This window comes from Benincasa hispida, chromosome 11 (genome assembly GCF_027475165.1).
Source record: "Benincasa hispida cultivar pf3 chromosome 11, pf3_genome.v1.1, whole genome shotgun sequence".
Lineage (NCBI taxonomy): Eukaryota > Viridiplantae > Streptophyta > Magnoliopsida > Cucurbitales > Cucurbitaceae > Benincasa > Benincasa hispida.
The window spans coordinates 27,562,305-27,577,941 of record NC_143488.1 but is presented as its reverse complement, the minus strand read 5'-3'; the positions used below and the strand labels follow the sequence as shown (position 1 = coordinate 27,577,941).

The 15,637-nt window shown below is 39.3% G+C and overlaps 1 protein-coding gene and 1 pseudogene across 1 annotated transcript; one reads left to right on the top strand and one right to left on the bottom strand.

The window, feature by feature from the left end:
* The window catches only part of LOC150032552 (uncharacterized), a 53,309-nt pseudogene extending 50,663 nt beyond the window's left edge, over window positions 1–2,646 (bottom strand).
* Window positions 2,647–14,275: 11,629 nt separating this feature from the next.
* LOC120090614 (uncharacterized) lies at window positions 14,276–14,773 on the top strand. Its single transcript, XM_039048333.1, has one exon. The coding sequence runs from the start codon at window positions 14,276–14,278 to the stop codon at window positions 14,771–14,773; it is 498 nt and encodes a 165-aa protein (XP_038904261.1).
* Window positions 14,774–15,637: the final 864 nt, after the last annotated feature.

The following is a 15,637-nucleotide window of genomic DNA, read 5'->3' as shown; positions in this document are numbered from 1 at the left end:
AGCAATTTCATAGAAGAATATGCTATTTGATACTGAACTAAGTGCTGTAAGATTTTAGAGAGAAAAAGTTGAGCTGAGTGTTGAAGAGAAGAAATCCAGGAAGAGAATGAGATAAGACTGAGAGGTAAATCTCAAATCCAACCTGTCATATACCCGATCGAAGCTCTATGCAGAGACCTCTGCTACCGGTGGAGCAAGCCTGAGAGGGAAGCTCTTCCTGCCATCGAAACCATCCTATCCGGCAAGCAGATCCCCATTGATTATGTGCCAAGACATTGGCACCGAATTGTATCTGTTCTATCTCTCTTTCATTGTATTCCATATTTTCTTTATCTCTTCATTCACACATCTTGTATCAAACACTTAGTAGAAATATTAAATGTTCTGATAGATTTCGTTTACCATTTTCTGTCTATCTCCGTTCACCCATTAGTCACTTTCTTCATGATGTTTTCTTAATCCCTTGATGAGCAATATGAATCACCAAGAATTTAATATGTATTAACGTTATAAAATACGTTTAGCTAAAGCATGATAGACGGCATCTTCACCTGTGAGAGTAGAAGTGAAGATGTCATTTTGATCTATCGAGAGAAGGTCAGAAGAGTGCGTTAACTAAAACGAGTAGTACTTCCAGACATGGAAGCAACCTTGCATTCATTACGTTAGACTCTGTTTCACCACAGACATGTGGGAAACGCGGCCGATCATTGAGAGGTGTACGCCAAGAGAAGAGCGAAACAGTATTTGTACCTTCAATTCAATTAAGAACTTGCGTTATTTGTAATACTTATCCTTCTCTTTCTAATATATTCACAAGATTTGTCGTCGCATCTCACGTCTTTGCACAATCTTCACAGCCAACCTTAATCCTAGTATCTTGCACATAAAGGCTGTATCTTGTAACATCCAGCTTAGGTTTATTGAATTTTTATGTTTTATCGCATTTTTACCACTTTCCTTTATTTTACTGCAATTTATATACTGTACACACCTTTTATAAAGAATTAAAAACCCGGTCACATATACCATGAACATACCGCAATAACTTGCACCACTTCCCGTGTTCGACCTCGGATCATACCAAGAAACTTGCGGTGGAATTACACTTGGTTCCATCGTAAGGAAACTTGTGACAACGCAGGGCATACTACCTGAGCAATCCCTAATTAACGCATAAATAGTAGTAGTATCGCATCATTACTAGCATTTAATAACATTCATTCATACTGAAGCGTTATAAGTGTCAACAAGTTTATGGCGTCGTTGCTGGGGAGCTAGTCAACGGTTTATTGTTTGAATGGTTTTTGGTATTTTGCAGAACAGATCCCATTGTACTGGCTGTTTAACGTGAGGCGGCCTAACGGTTTATAGGTTCTGGTGTTGAACCGAAATTCGTAGCTGGCCCTGAGATCGAGCGAACCTTCCGCGCGAGGATACGTCAGTATAGGAATCGGCGAAAAATGGTGGCCAGCATGGAAAATAATAATGATAACGCGATGCCAATAGTTAATTAAGGGGTTGTTCGACCAGCCTAGGATCCTGTATTCTTGGTAGCCGATCGAAATATCCCAATGCGAAACTATGCGACACTCAACCTATACAATTTTTTGCCTGGAATCTCAAGACCAACTGTTGAGGAGAATGCCCGCTTTGAGATTAAGTCGGTCATGCTACAAATGATTCAGAATGCAAGGCAGTTTGGGGGTCTGCAAAGTGAAGACCTGCATGCCTACCTGACCAGCTTTGTTGAGATGTGCGGATATTTCTCCCTACCTGGCGTGACTCCGGAGAACATTAGGTTATATCTGTTCCCTTACACCTTGAAGGATGAGGCTAAGAAAGTGGGCTTATTCACTAGAGCCCAATGAAATCACGTCATGGGGGTAATTAGTTAATCGGTTTATGAAGAAGTTCTTCCCATCGGCTGTCAACGCAAAAAGACGGAAGGATGTGCTAAACTTTAAACAAAAATAGAATGAGACCCTAAGCACCGCCTGGGAGCGATTTAGAAGGTTGGTGAAAAACTGCCCGCATATCGGGATTCCCGATTGCATCTTGATGGAAACGTTCTATAATGGCCTGAACAAAGCAACACAGGCTGTTGTTGATGCCTCCGCGGCAGAAGGATTTATGGATAAGACATACACCGAGGTCAAAGTCATCCTTGATCGCATCTCGAGGAATATGGATGACTAGATAGATGACGGATATGGAGGTCGAGGTGCCGATCGAAGAAAAGTTGAAACAGCCATTGTCCTACGGAGACAATGACTACATTGGCTGCCCAGATGGCCACGGTAACCTCGATCCTCCAATCAATGGCCATTAATCAATGAGCCATTGCTCCACAATTAGCGCAACCCGCTGCGCCGGCTCAAGTGACCGCAATTGGTTGTGTTAACTGTGGAGGGGCTCACGGAGCTAAAGGATGCCCATTGAATCTGCAGCAAGTGTGTGCTATCCAGAACAACCCATTCAGCAACACCTACAATCTGAGGTGGAGGAGCCATCCTAACTTTGGTTAGGGCGGCAATCCCAACCTAGGGGGGCCAATGAACCATCAAGAGGGCAGCAGAGGGAATCCTCCGTTTCACCATAATCAGGGGCAATCAAGACCGTAGAACCAGCAACCTTCATCATCATCTAACGCCTTGGGAGGATCGTTAGAGGCACTGCTGAAACAATACATGGACAAGAACGATGTAGTAATGCAAGCCCAAGCATCCTCTATACAAAATCTGGAAATCTAAGTGGGCCAGCTGGCCTCTAAGCTGAGAAGTCGGACACCTGGAACACTGCCCAGCAATTTTGAAGCTCCGGGATCAACAGAGAAAGAGCAATATCCGTGAAGACATTGAGCAAGCAAGCCTGACCGCCTGCGGAGATGTGGACTGCGAGCATCAAAGACAATGTAAAATTCTGGTCCATATCTCGATACTACATTTATTCTGCTTACTAAATTCCTTCTTTGATTTCTGAACCAAGTTTTAATGATTCATTTAATGCAAATTTTGACACTTCGAATTTCATTCTTCCGTTACTTCTGTGCATTTAATTCATTCCTGCCTTTAATTCTTTGAGTTTGTAGTCAGTGTATAAGCTTTAATTTATGAATGATTGAGTCATAAAAATAAATAAATAATAAAAATAAAATAAAATACCTGTGTAAAACATAAGTTACGAAAATAAAACATTGAACAACAAGAAAGCAAGATGACAATGGACGCATCCCAAACCTACTCGGAATGCATTGCGATCACCAAACTCAACTGTATTGAGTTGAGAGGTGTGTTGCACTCGTATATGTCCTTTGCCCATCCTTAGTCAAATGCACTATGTCGAGGTATCCTCCAGAAATGCGTTGGTTAAGGGGTGTGTTACGGGGATATATGCGTTGTTACCTGCCTTCTGCAAAGATACAGTTGTGTTATTGAACACAATGCGTTATAACTTATTATGCATCCATTCAAATAAAATATTAAAGAAAATTTTGTCTGGTAATTCGACAAGAAGTCCAATTGATTCGTATCCCCAAGAAATTATGGCTTGGTAGGCGAAAGGACGCTTTTTCTGAAAATTCCATAAATGCGGGAGGTGGAACGACGCGCCTGTTGAGATGCTCGAGGTCAGTCGTCGCGCGAATCGAATTGGGCCCCACCACGACCCAACCTATAAATACCCCCTACCCAGTCTTTGGAAACTCTTTACCAGTAAATCGAAACCCTAACATTTTGCTTTCAGAATCCAATTTTTTGCTCCCAAAAGCTTGAAGTTACCAGACCTTTCAACTCGTTTCAATGGCCGAACAAACAGCAAACCAACCTGCTTCACCTTCCATCCATGACCAAGGAGCCATGCGAGAGGCAGCATTCCTAGCTGCCAGTCGCAGGCTTGCCGCCCAAACCCGTTCTGTCCCCAGACCCACCGAAAGAACCCGGAGAAACCCCTTGGTCGTTAGGCCTTCTGCATTCAAAAGAGGAGAAAGTGCTGAAAGTTTGCCAACGCCAACACTATCCATCTCCACTGAAAGTGAACGGAAGAGGCAAGACGATATGGAGGTGTTTGGCAACATCCTAAGCACCTTGAAGGAGGACTGCCCAAAGCAGGGGTTGTAAACCAGCCACTGCCTACAGAGGAGGAGACGGTGGTTGTGGCGGAGGAAGCGATAAAGGATGGAGTAGTGGTGGTGGAAGATGTGGTGGCTGAAGAAAAAGATAAAGGGAATGATGTTTTGGTCCCGAAGACTCCGGAGACCATCATCATCGCAGAAATTTTTTATAAACCTCCACAAATGGAAGAAGAGGACCCTGACCTTGCGATGAAGGAGATTGCAGGGGGTGTGCTGCCAGAAGAGGCCAAGAAGGAAGAGTTGAAGGCAGCTGAGGCAGAGAAGGAAGCCAAAGCTAGATTGAAAAAGGCAGTAGAGGCCGAGAAGGAAGACGAGAAGAAGAAGAAGAGAAAGGAAAAGAAGGCTGGAAAGGCAGATTCTTCGCATCATCACAAGTCTAGAAAGAACAAAGAGAAAAAGAATGATGACGAAGATAAAGAGGCCAAGAAAAAGAGGAGAGAGGAGAAAGAAGAGAGAAAGTTGCGCCGAAAGGAGAATAGGCGCTTGAGAGAAGAAGAAAAAGAACAGCAGAGGGCTGCAAGCCTCGAGAAGGATGGAGAGTCGACCTCCGTAAGGGAGGATAGGGGGAAACAACACAATTGATGAAGCCGCTGCAACCTAAAGTAACACAATTAGTTGCGACGGACGAAGGAGAAAAAACAGAGGAAACCCCCCTAATGCGGCGTCGCAAGGAGAATGCGTCGTAAGGGTCTAGCATCGACCCTCAACAATTAATGTTAGCATTAGAAGAGGAGGAAAAAAAAAGAAAAAGAAGAAGAAGAAAAGTAAGAAAAGATGGAGCGGGGTAAGCTCATCATCGCAGAAGGGAATAGAAGAAGAAGATTAGAATTTGAAGAAATACGAAGAAATAACGAGCTTGCCCAACTTGAAGGGATCCAGAAATGCAAAGAGGATCAGCGCCTATTGCGGGCCTCTGAGTAGTTTAAGGAAGAGTTCAAGAGAGAAAAGAGAGAGGCAGAAGAAGAAGAAGAAAGAAGAGGAAAGACTGCATTTGGAAAAGAAGAGGAGGAAACGCGAAGCTAACAAGAAGCGCTTGTATAAAAGTAAGGGCAAAGAACTCGCTGAACACGAGAAAGAGGAATAGCGCAATGAGCAGAAAAAGAGACTAAGGCAAGCAGCCCACCTTGCGCAAGCAAGAGGCAAAGACGTATCAGAAAGCAGCTAGCCTGCATCGACCAAGAAGTAATCAGCTAAAAGAAAGAAGAATGATGACATGCTGATCGAGATGGGCTTCTACCCTGTGCTGACCCCACTACCTGATTTCATCACGAGTGTCATTCTGGAGCATGGGTGGGACACTTTCTGGCAGTGCCCATCCATCATCGTGCCTTAGGTAGTGCGAGACTTCTATCGCAGGCATCTGCACGGAAATAAGGATGCGGTGACTTTTAGGGGAGAGACAGTACACTTCAGCACGAAGGACATCAATGAAATTTATCAGATGAGGGACAACCCTGATACACCAGGGAACAAGATCATTGATGATCCTACAGAAGAACTGATGAGAGACGCGCTAAAGGTACTAGCGCAACCAGGCACCAGATAAACAGTCTCCCCTAAAGGCATCCGCACTCTGGAGTCTAAGTCTTTGCTGCCGGAGGGAAGGCTCTGGGTTTATTTGGTCAAGAAGCAGCTGATCCCAACAACGCATGATAGAACTGTATCAAGGGATCGGGTGATGGCCACATATTGTATTGCACGCGGCATTCCTATTGACGTGGGAAGGTTGATGGCAAGGCAGATTAGAGCACTAGTGGGGCATATACGAGGGCAGTACTTCTTCCCGTGGATCGTCTCAAGTTTATGCCTAAGTGTAGGTGTAAGCATTGATGAGGAGCCCATGCCAGAAGTTCACAGCCTCATCAACATCAAAATTCTGAGGATGCTCCTCAAAGATTCCCCACATTGCCCAGAACTGCCAGCAAAGATACCTGCGATTGATTTGAATGCGCCGCAGGAACCCAGACCAAAAAGAAGAAAAAGAGAAGATAAGGGAAAAGAGAGGGTACATGAGTCACCGGCACATGATCCAGAGCCTATAAACTCTCTTCCTTTAGTCATCAGATCTCCGAGCCCTTCAAGCTCGCCAGCGCAAACCTTCTCCCTTCTTCGTGAACCGATTACCAATCTTCCTCTTATCCCTAACTCTCCTATTCAACCAGCAACCCCGCCTTCACCAACAACTTCATCACCACATCCCACTATCCCACCACCGCAAGTTGATGACCCACACGCTTTGGGTGAAGGCATATCTGCCTAACCCCAAAACGGTGCTGGCGAGACATTGCAGGCACAACTATCCTCCACCTCCTTGGCTGCTGAGCTAGCTGAAATGAGAACCCTCTTCGCCCAACAGCAAGAACTTGTCTCTCAGCAGCATCACTTCTTCAACCATCAATTTGAGGTAGCAATGGAGCACATTGATGAGCAACGCAGTGTTGCAACTTCAAGGGAAGCACTCATCAATATCCAGTGCAGTATGCACAGGATCTTCCAACACCAACGACTGATAGCGGAGCGCAATCAAGAGTACTTCAACTTCCTTACCGCTTATCTGCATGGTCTGATGGTGCCTCCACATCTAAGGCAGCACTTCATTTTTTACGATGGCTCTATTGCACCGCCTCAATACCCTCCACCAGATCCCCCTGCTCATCAACCTTAGTTTTTATTCTTTCTTCAATTTCAAGTTTTAATGCAGCCATTCTATAATTGTATTCAATTCTTTTATTATTTTGTAACTTTACCAAATTATTTGACTCTTGTACAGGCATGAGAAAATTTTGTTAGTAATGCGACCATTTGTAATATATTCACATACTCTGTTAATAGTCAATACAATCAAAGTACATAATTCACCCTACTCCTTGCCTGTGCCTCTTTCTTTATCTTCCTTTGTTAATCTTTGCTATATTTTTACTCTTGTATTTTTATGATCTTCATTGCGTTGCTATGATGTATTATATGTTTACACTGAGAAACATTTCCTGTATTTAGTAAATTATGACTAACACTTAGTTAATTCTTAGTTTAGCAGTACTTTACCTTTTATCTTTCAAAGTCCTGCTCAAACCTTCTTTTTGGAATTTTCTTCTAAGTATTTGTCTAGTCTATCCAAACAACGCAATGAGGACCTTGCTCATCTTTAAATTTGGGGGTGGGGAAGGTCTGAGTAGATGAACTCAGAAGTATGTAGTATTTCAGAAAATGCGTCCATTTTTGTGTAAATATATATATATATATAATTTTTTTTTTTTTTTTTTTTTTTTTTTTGCAAAACTCCAATGTCAGCGCAAGGGAAAATTGCAAAACTGTTCCCAACCTGATAAAAGTTTAATTGTGAAAGGAGTCTGCTTGTAGTTGGATGTTCGTATGACATCCGTAGGAGCAAGCCAAAACGAAGGTGGGTTTCCAAGAACAACGATGTATAAACCAAAAAAAAAAATTGTAAGGGACAACTCCTCTGATTATCATGAGTTAAAGTTAGAACTGGCACATTACCATAGTTGGATGTTCGCATGACACCCGTGAGGACAAGCCAAAAGGAAGAGTGTAACCATGACCAACTGTCTCTAAGTGAATAAATGGCGCAAAGTTTTGCTCACCACATATAGATACATCAAGTTGTTTTGATAAAGAAAAGATAAACTTTCTATTTTGAAAACTCAAAAAGTGTCTTTGAGCAGAATTTTATTACATAGAAGAATAAAGTAAGGCTTGCTAAGAATTAGCAAGGATAGAAGGAGAGTGCGATGTCAGGTAATGTGCCTAAGTGTAACATTCGGAGCAACCAATCATCGCAGAAATTTAGGATAGGAATAGAGCATGATTGCCTTAGTAGAAGATATGCTTGAGGACAAGCATATATCTAAATTTGGGGGTATGATAACTTGTAGAAATACAAGTTATTTTTGCCACCTTATCTAGATATTGCGGCCAAAAGTTAGTAATTATGTGCCAATTGTATGAAAATTAACCTAGTATGAAAATAATTATAAATGTTTACAATTACACCCACTAACGCCAAAAAGATGGAGGACAAGCCAAACTTTACTCTGTTTTGCAGGAGACCAAGTCACCGCTTGCGCTCAAGGCTCCTGAGAAATTAATCAACGCATCTCTGTAACATTGTGCCCGTAGATCAACCGTGAAGAGATGATTACCGAAGTAATAGCGCAATGCGATAGTCAGTCCAGAGCTATGCTTCAACCGCATGCAGTAATAAAAACAAACACCACATGCGAACCTATGATCGAAAGATGCAACTGAGCAATGCAAGAGTAGGAGATTAAGACACGTATACAACTAACAGTTGTGTAGAATTGATGGTCCGATTGCATAATAGAAGGAATAAAATCCCTCCATCTTCGGAATTACCATAACAATCAAGTGGGGACCACAAGGCCGGAGTCAAAGATCTACTCCTATAAATACCCCAGCGATTTCAGAGAAAAATATGCTATTTGATATTGGGCTAAGTGCTGTAAGATTTTAGAGAGAAAAGGCTGATTGAGTGCTGAAGAGAAGAAATCCGGGAAGAGAACGAGATAAGACTGAGAGTAAATCTCAGATCCGACCTGTCATATACCCGATCGAAGCTCTGTGCAGAGATCCCTGCTACCGGTGGAGCAAGTCTGAGAGGGAAGCTCTTCCTGCCATCGAAACCATCCTATCCGGCAAGCAGATCCCCATTGATTATGTGCCAAGACATTGGCACCAGATTGTATCTATTCTATCTCTCTTTCATTGTATTCCATATTTTCTTTATCTCTTCATTCACACATCATATTTCAAACACTTAGTAGAAATATTAAATGTTCCGATAGATTTCGTTTACCATTTTCTGTCTATCTCCGTTCACCCATTAGTCACTTTCTTCATGATGTTTTCTTAATCCCTTGATGAGCAATATTAATCACCAAGAACTTAATATGTATTAAAGTTATAAAATACGTTTAGCTAAAGCATGATAGATGGCATCTTCACCTGTGAGAGCATAAGTGAAGATGTCATTTTGATCTATCGAGAGAAGGTCAGAAGAGTGCGTTAACTAAAGCGAGTAGTACTTCCAGACATGGAAGCAACCTTGCATTCATTACGTTAGACTCTGTTTCACCACAGACATGTGGGAAACGCGGCCGATTACTGAGAGGTGTACGCCAAGAGAAGAGCGAAACAGTATTTGTACCTTCAATTCAATTAAGAACTTGCATTATTTGTAATACTTATCCTTCTCTTTCTAATCTGTTCACAAGACTTGTCGTCGCATCCCACGTCTTTGCACAATCTTCACAGTCAGCCTTAATCCTAGTATCTTGCACATAAAGGTTGTATCTTGTAACATCTAGCTTAGGTTTATTGTATTTTTATGTTTTATCGCATTTTTACTACTTTCCTTTATTTTACTGCAATTTACATACTGTACACACCTTTTATAAAGAATTAAAAACCCAGTCGCATATACCATGAACATACCACAATAACCGGCACCACTTCCCTGTGTTCGACCTCGGATTATACTGAGAAACTTGCGGTGGAATTACACTTGGTTCCATCGTAAGGAAACTTGTGACAACGCAGGGCATACTACCTGAGCAATCCCTAATTAACGCATTAGTAGTAGTATCGCATCATTACTAGCATTTAATAACATTCATTCATACTGAAGTGTTATAAGTGTCAACAATAGCCTCTGAAGATAACTTAATTGATCTGTTTACAAAGACCCTACGACTAAAGTGTTCGAAGGTCACCTAGTGGGACTAGGACTACGAGATGATAGATCTAGGGCAAGTGGGAGCAATACTGGGTATCTGGTGCTCTAATTTATTGTATTTATTCTTTCATTACTCAACATTGAATATATTTGTATATATGTAAATCCACTGGAGTTTTAATCCAAGTGGGAGTTTGCTAGGTTGTATGTCCTAAAACTCGCAGTTTGTAAAATTAAATATATTCTATTTTGCAATAAAATGTTATTGAAGTTTATTCAATAAATATGTTATTGAATGTGTAAATTGCACTTGTAAAGCCTGAATCTAATAAACTAAGATCCATGACTATGACATGAGTACTTGGACTATATGTGGAGACGTAGGAATGTATTAAGTTCAAGTAAATAGCCAGAATGGTCTATAGTATACGAATATGGTTGGGTACCTTATTCTAGTAACAATATCAAATACGACCCACTTAGTATTTGATACAAACGATGGGATCCTGAATCGTTCATGTGAAGACATGCGAGTGGGAGCGTCCTATGCAATAAGTTTGTGTAAGACCAGACCAAGAAATAAGTCACTCTTACTTTATAACACTATTTACTGTTTAAGGCTGACTATTTCAAATTGATGACCTAGGTAACTCGACCTTAATCCTGAGCTAACTATGAACTCCTATTTATTCGAAATTATCCTTAGATTTGCATATGTGAGTGTTGGCTCAACGACGCCGGCTCAATAAGCCTCTCATTTTAGGGGTAAGACTGGGTAGATAGCTGGGGACATAGGGTGCAAGACAGAATTCACTCCTACAAGCTTTTAGGGATAATAGAGAGGTTGTTCTCTTAAGTACTGATTCCAGGTCACGAACGGGCCCCACCCTCTTAATGACTTGAGAGAGACTCGATTTAGTGATTGGATCACGAACCAATTGTTCATTAGAGAATCAGTGGGATTTAAGGAGCAACATATAATCTTGAGGGTAAAATAACATTTAAACTAGCCGTTATTATGAACAACCTATGAAGGGTCAACTTACTGATTACAGTTAAATTAAGTGGACAGAAATATATCTACAGTAAGGGGAGTACAACTACTGAACTTTAGTAGAGTGACCCGGTAGTTAACGAATATTGATTAATTTGGATTAAAGAGTTTAGTCGATTAATCTTAGATCATTGGAGCCCATGATCTGTAGGTCCATTAGGTCCGCCTACTAGCTCACAAACAGATTAAACCTTAGAATAGAGTGATAAGTAAATTTTAAGTGTTCAAATTCAAATTAAGGGAATTGGTAATTGTATACGATATAATTACACATGTAATTATTGTATTAAAAAAAAATTGGAGAATTGGATAATATTTAAAGTCGATTTAAATATTTTTTTTAATTTCATGAATAGGGATACATGATTGTGGGATTGGTGTTTTAATAATTTAATATTAGATATTAAATTATATTAATTATTTAAAATTTTTAATTGATTAAATATATTTTATTTAAAATTAATTATTTGAATTAATTTTATTTAAAATGGAAAATTTGAGTTTTATGAAAATTCAAATAAAAAAGTCAATTTTATTTTAATTTAAGTTTAAGAAATTTAATTTAAAAATTTAAGAATTGATTTTAAATAAAAATTTGATTTTGAGAAAATTGTTTTTTGAGAAAATTATTTTTTTAAAATCAAATTTCAATTGAGTGGATTTTTCCCACATTGAAGTCACAATTCCACTTAATCTCTTTAGGAGGTGCTAGGGATGTTTGTGGGTTGGGTCAAATTGGGTTTAGGGATATTTTAGGCCCAACCCTATGCTTAGGTTTGTGTATTTTTCTAATTCAAACTAATCCTTGTTAAATTATGAACCCGAACCAAACCAACCCATAAAAAATGGGTTGGGTTGGTTCGGTTCCATCGGTTCCTTTAAAAAAATAACTTGGAATCACTAATGAAAAACACATAAGATTCCACAATCCACAATAACAATATCCAAATCTATTATAACAAAACAAGTCTCCAAAATTCAAGTTCATAATATGAGCACAACATCTAAAATGCAATAATTCACCATCCAAAATAAGAGACTTTCAAATCTTTAGTTTTCTCTTCATATATTAGATTGTTGAATCATTTAAAGTTGCATTATCAACATTAATTGAAAAAACTTTATCAACACCCCAATCCAATAAACAACATTCAATTACTTTACCAATTGTCTCTCCATTATGATTTGGCACTTGATAAAAATTCAATATTCTTTTATGTAAATTCCATTCAGAATCAAGAAAATGTGCTGTAAGAACCATATAATTGATGTTCTGTAAGGAAGCCCAAATATTTGTTGTTAGACTCACTCTTTGACCACTTTTGATTAAAATTGATTTCAACAATTTTTTTCATCCATATACAGCTGTTAAATATCCCTAGCAATTGTGATTCTTGAAGGAATGTCAAACTTAGGACATACAAGATTACAAACTTTAAACCCCTCCGTTTCTACAAATCTAAATGGTACCTCAGACAATACTAGCATCTTAGCACATGCATTTCTAAATCTTTGTTGACTAAAGGTAGTAGTAAAAAAAATCATATTGATAGAACCTTTAGCATCAATTTCATTTGGTTGAAATTTTAATATGGTTTGCCCTTTAGGTTGCTTCTAAATGGATAATTTTTGCATTGTTTTCACAAGTGCTTCCATAAGGTACTAATTCAACATGAAGAAGTGTCACAAGTATAATCTTTATCACAATAATTACATTTGCATCTTATACCCTCGGTGTTAGATCTCTCCATCTTTGTAAAGTGATCCCACACTGAAGATAATGGCTTAGTTGGTTTTCTCTTGCCAATGACTGTCATTTCCGATGGGTTAGAACATGCATCGGGGACGAGAGTATTTATAGGTGGTGATTCATTGTCGATCAACTCACTATTTTTCATCTACAATATTAACAAATAAAGAAAAACAAAAAAAATTGTGAGCATAGGTGAACCATTAACCTGCGAGGAATAAATAAATAAATATATATATATAAAGAGTTTAATGGCTAACCAGTAACCAATGAAGTAATATGAGCCTATGAGAATGGGATTCAGGAATATGAAAGTTTAAAACGAAGAAGAAGAGGCTCGGAGAGGGAGATAATGGTTGTGGCTGACATCTGACTACTAATGGCGGTGGTTGTGGCTAACGTCGGAGAGGAAAAGGCTCGAAGAGGGAGATAATGGATATGAAACTAAAACCCAATGGGATTTGAGAGTTGGACTCGGAAGTCGGACGAAGAGGGATTAGTATTTAGTCGATTAGGGACTTCAAATTCACTAAGATATGAAGACACAAGACAAAAAGGAAGGATTCGAAATTTCGACGGAAAGGAAAGTTGGACTCGGAGACGGAGACGGCATGACACAGAAGACAGGAAAGGAAAGTTGAAACGACATTGGCTGGGATTGGCGCGTTAAAAGGAAAGTTGAAACGACTGCTGAGAAGTTGAAAAGAAATGTCATTAATATTATGGTGGCACGTTGAAAAGAAATGGAATTGGATCGGTTTGGTTCGAACCAAATGTTTATACTATAAACCCGAGAACTGAACCGACCAACTCGGGTTTATTAAAAAAAAACCCCAAACCAAACATTTTTTTAACCAACCCAAAATAGTTGGGTTGGGTTGGGTTGCTCGATTTTTTCGGGTCTTCGATTTTTTTTAACACCCCTAGGAGGTGTTGTCACCTTTTGATGCAATTAGATTGCATGAGAAATGTGATCAAAACCAGCTCAAGTTGCTGAGATTCATGAGCTATGCAAGTTTGATTTTCTAGTTTCTGTGAAGAAATGTTCTTCATCTCCTTGCTGAAAAAACCAATAGAATTCTCCTAAAGTCTCCGTTGAATTCAAGCTCATTTTAGATACCACAACCCAATCTAAGGTAGTCTACAAACATTTGGAGTCAAGATTCAAGCTAATTTCTAGATTGAAAAAGTTCTTCAAAGGTAACTTCTCAAAACCCTCTTATTTCTTATGAACTTGCTTACTTAGATGCTAAAATTGATGAATTAAAGTGCTTAATGATCCTGATTTCTTCCGCTAATTGCATGCTAACTCCAACATACTCTTGATCAGCTGGCTAAGTTATATGTTGACCGAGTTGTGAGCCAGTTTGGAGCTCCAATATTTATTATATCAAATAGAGATCTAAGATTCACTTCAAAGTTCTAGCCTAGTTTACAAAAGGCACTTGGTACTAAGCTGCATTTCAGTACAGCCTTTCATCCACAGATAGATGGATAGTTGGAACAATTCAGACTCTTGAAGATATGTTGAGAGCCTGTGTATTGTAGTTTAAAGGTAGCTGGAGTACACATTTGTCATTAGCAGAATTTGCTTATAATAATAACTATCATTCCTATATCAGTATGGCACCGTATGAGGCTTTGCATGGAAGACCTTGTAGAACTTCAGTTTATTGTAATGAGGTTGGCAAAAGACAGTTGATAGAACTAGAGTTAGTCCAGACAACATTAGAAAATGTTAAGGTAATCAGAGAAAATTTGAAGATAGCTCATGATCGACAGAAGAGCTATGCAGATAAAAGAAGAAGAGAGTTAGAGTTTGAGATCGGAGATCGAGTATTTCTAAAGTTGTCACCATGGAAAGGAATACTCAGATTTGACAATAAAGGTAAGTTAAGTCCCAGATACATAGAACCCTACGAGATAATTGCACATGTAGGGCCAGCAGCTTACAAATTTGCTTTACCTACTGAGTTATCTAAGATATATGATGTTTTCCATGTATCCATGTTATGGAAGTATGTACCCAACCCTACTCACATTCTCCGAGAACAACCAGTCCAACTAAAAGAGAATTTATCTTATGAAGAGGAACCAGTTCAGATCCTAGATAGAAAATAGTAGGTGTTAAGAAACAAAACTATTCCACTAGTAAAAGTCTTATGAAAGAACCATGAAGTTGAGGAAGCTACATGGGATGCTAAAGATCAGATGAAAAATAGATATCCACATATATTCACATAAGGAGTTTCAGACAAATTTTGAGGATGAAATTTCTTCAAGGGGAAGGTGAATTGTAAATCCCTGAACTTGTTTTACTGGTTAATCAAGTTTAAGGCCTCTTAATTATGAGTTTAGATGTGAATTAATATCAATGGAATAAGTAAGTTAAGTATGTATAGTGAATAATGCGTCTGAAGTATAAGGGAAGGAAAATTTTCTAAGTGTTATGGCTATATGTGTTCAAGTTGAACATGGTTGATGCGTAGAGAGTTGGAGAAGTCTATTAATGGTAAGCCAAAAAAAGGCAAGAAAATATGTTAAGTATGGAACATTGGATTCTTGGGTGAAGTAGGAACAAGTTAACACCTAGAGAGAGAGTAAAGGGCTCTAGGCGTTGGTACTAGAAGGCGCCATGCGACCAAGCCGATTGAATGATGCAGTCGAAGGTCCAAGAAGAGGGACGTTATGGCTAAGTACAACAAGTGGTATGAAGGATTTATGCCACCAACCTTATATGTCATTATTGAGGACTAAGCTAGTGAATGATGCAGCAGACGATCATGCATTGAAAGGAGAAGTCTTAGATGGACGTAAGGCCATGCGATCAAGCTTAAGCTGAGGAATTCAACTTAATTAATGGGTAAGTAAGCTAGGTGAAAATCCTGTCAATAAAGGGATAAGCTTTCCATGTGGCAAGTTTAAGCAAACTCTTCATGAAAACCCAAGTATAAATAGGCTTAACTAAGAAGGAGACTGTTTTAC

What these genes read in the sequence shown, in the direction of transcription:
- LOC120090614 (XM_039048333.1), top strand. Translation starts at nt 14,276, where the DNA reads ATGGCACCGTATGAGGCTTTGCATGGAAGACCTTGTAGAACTTCAGTT.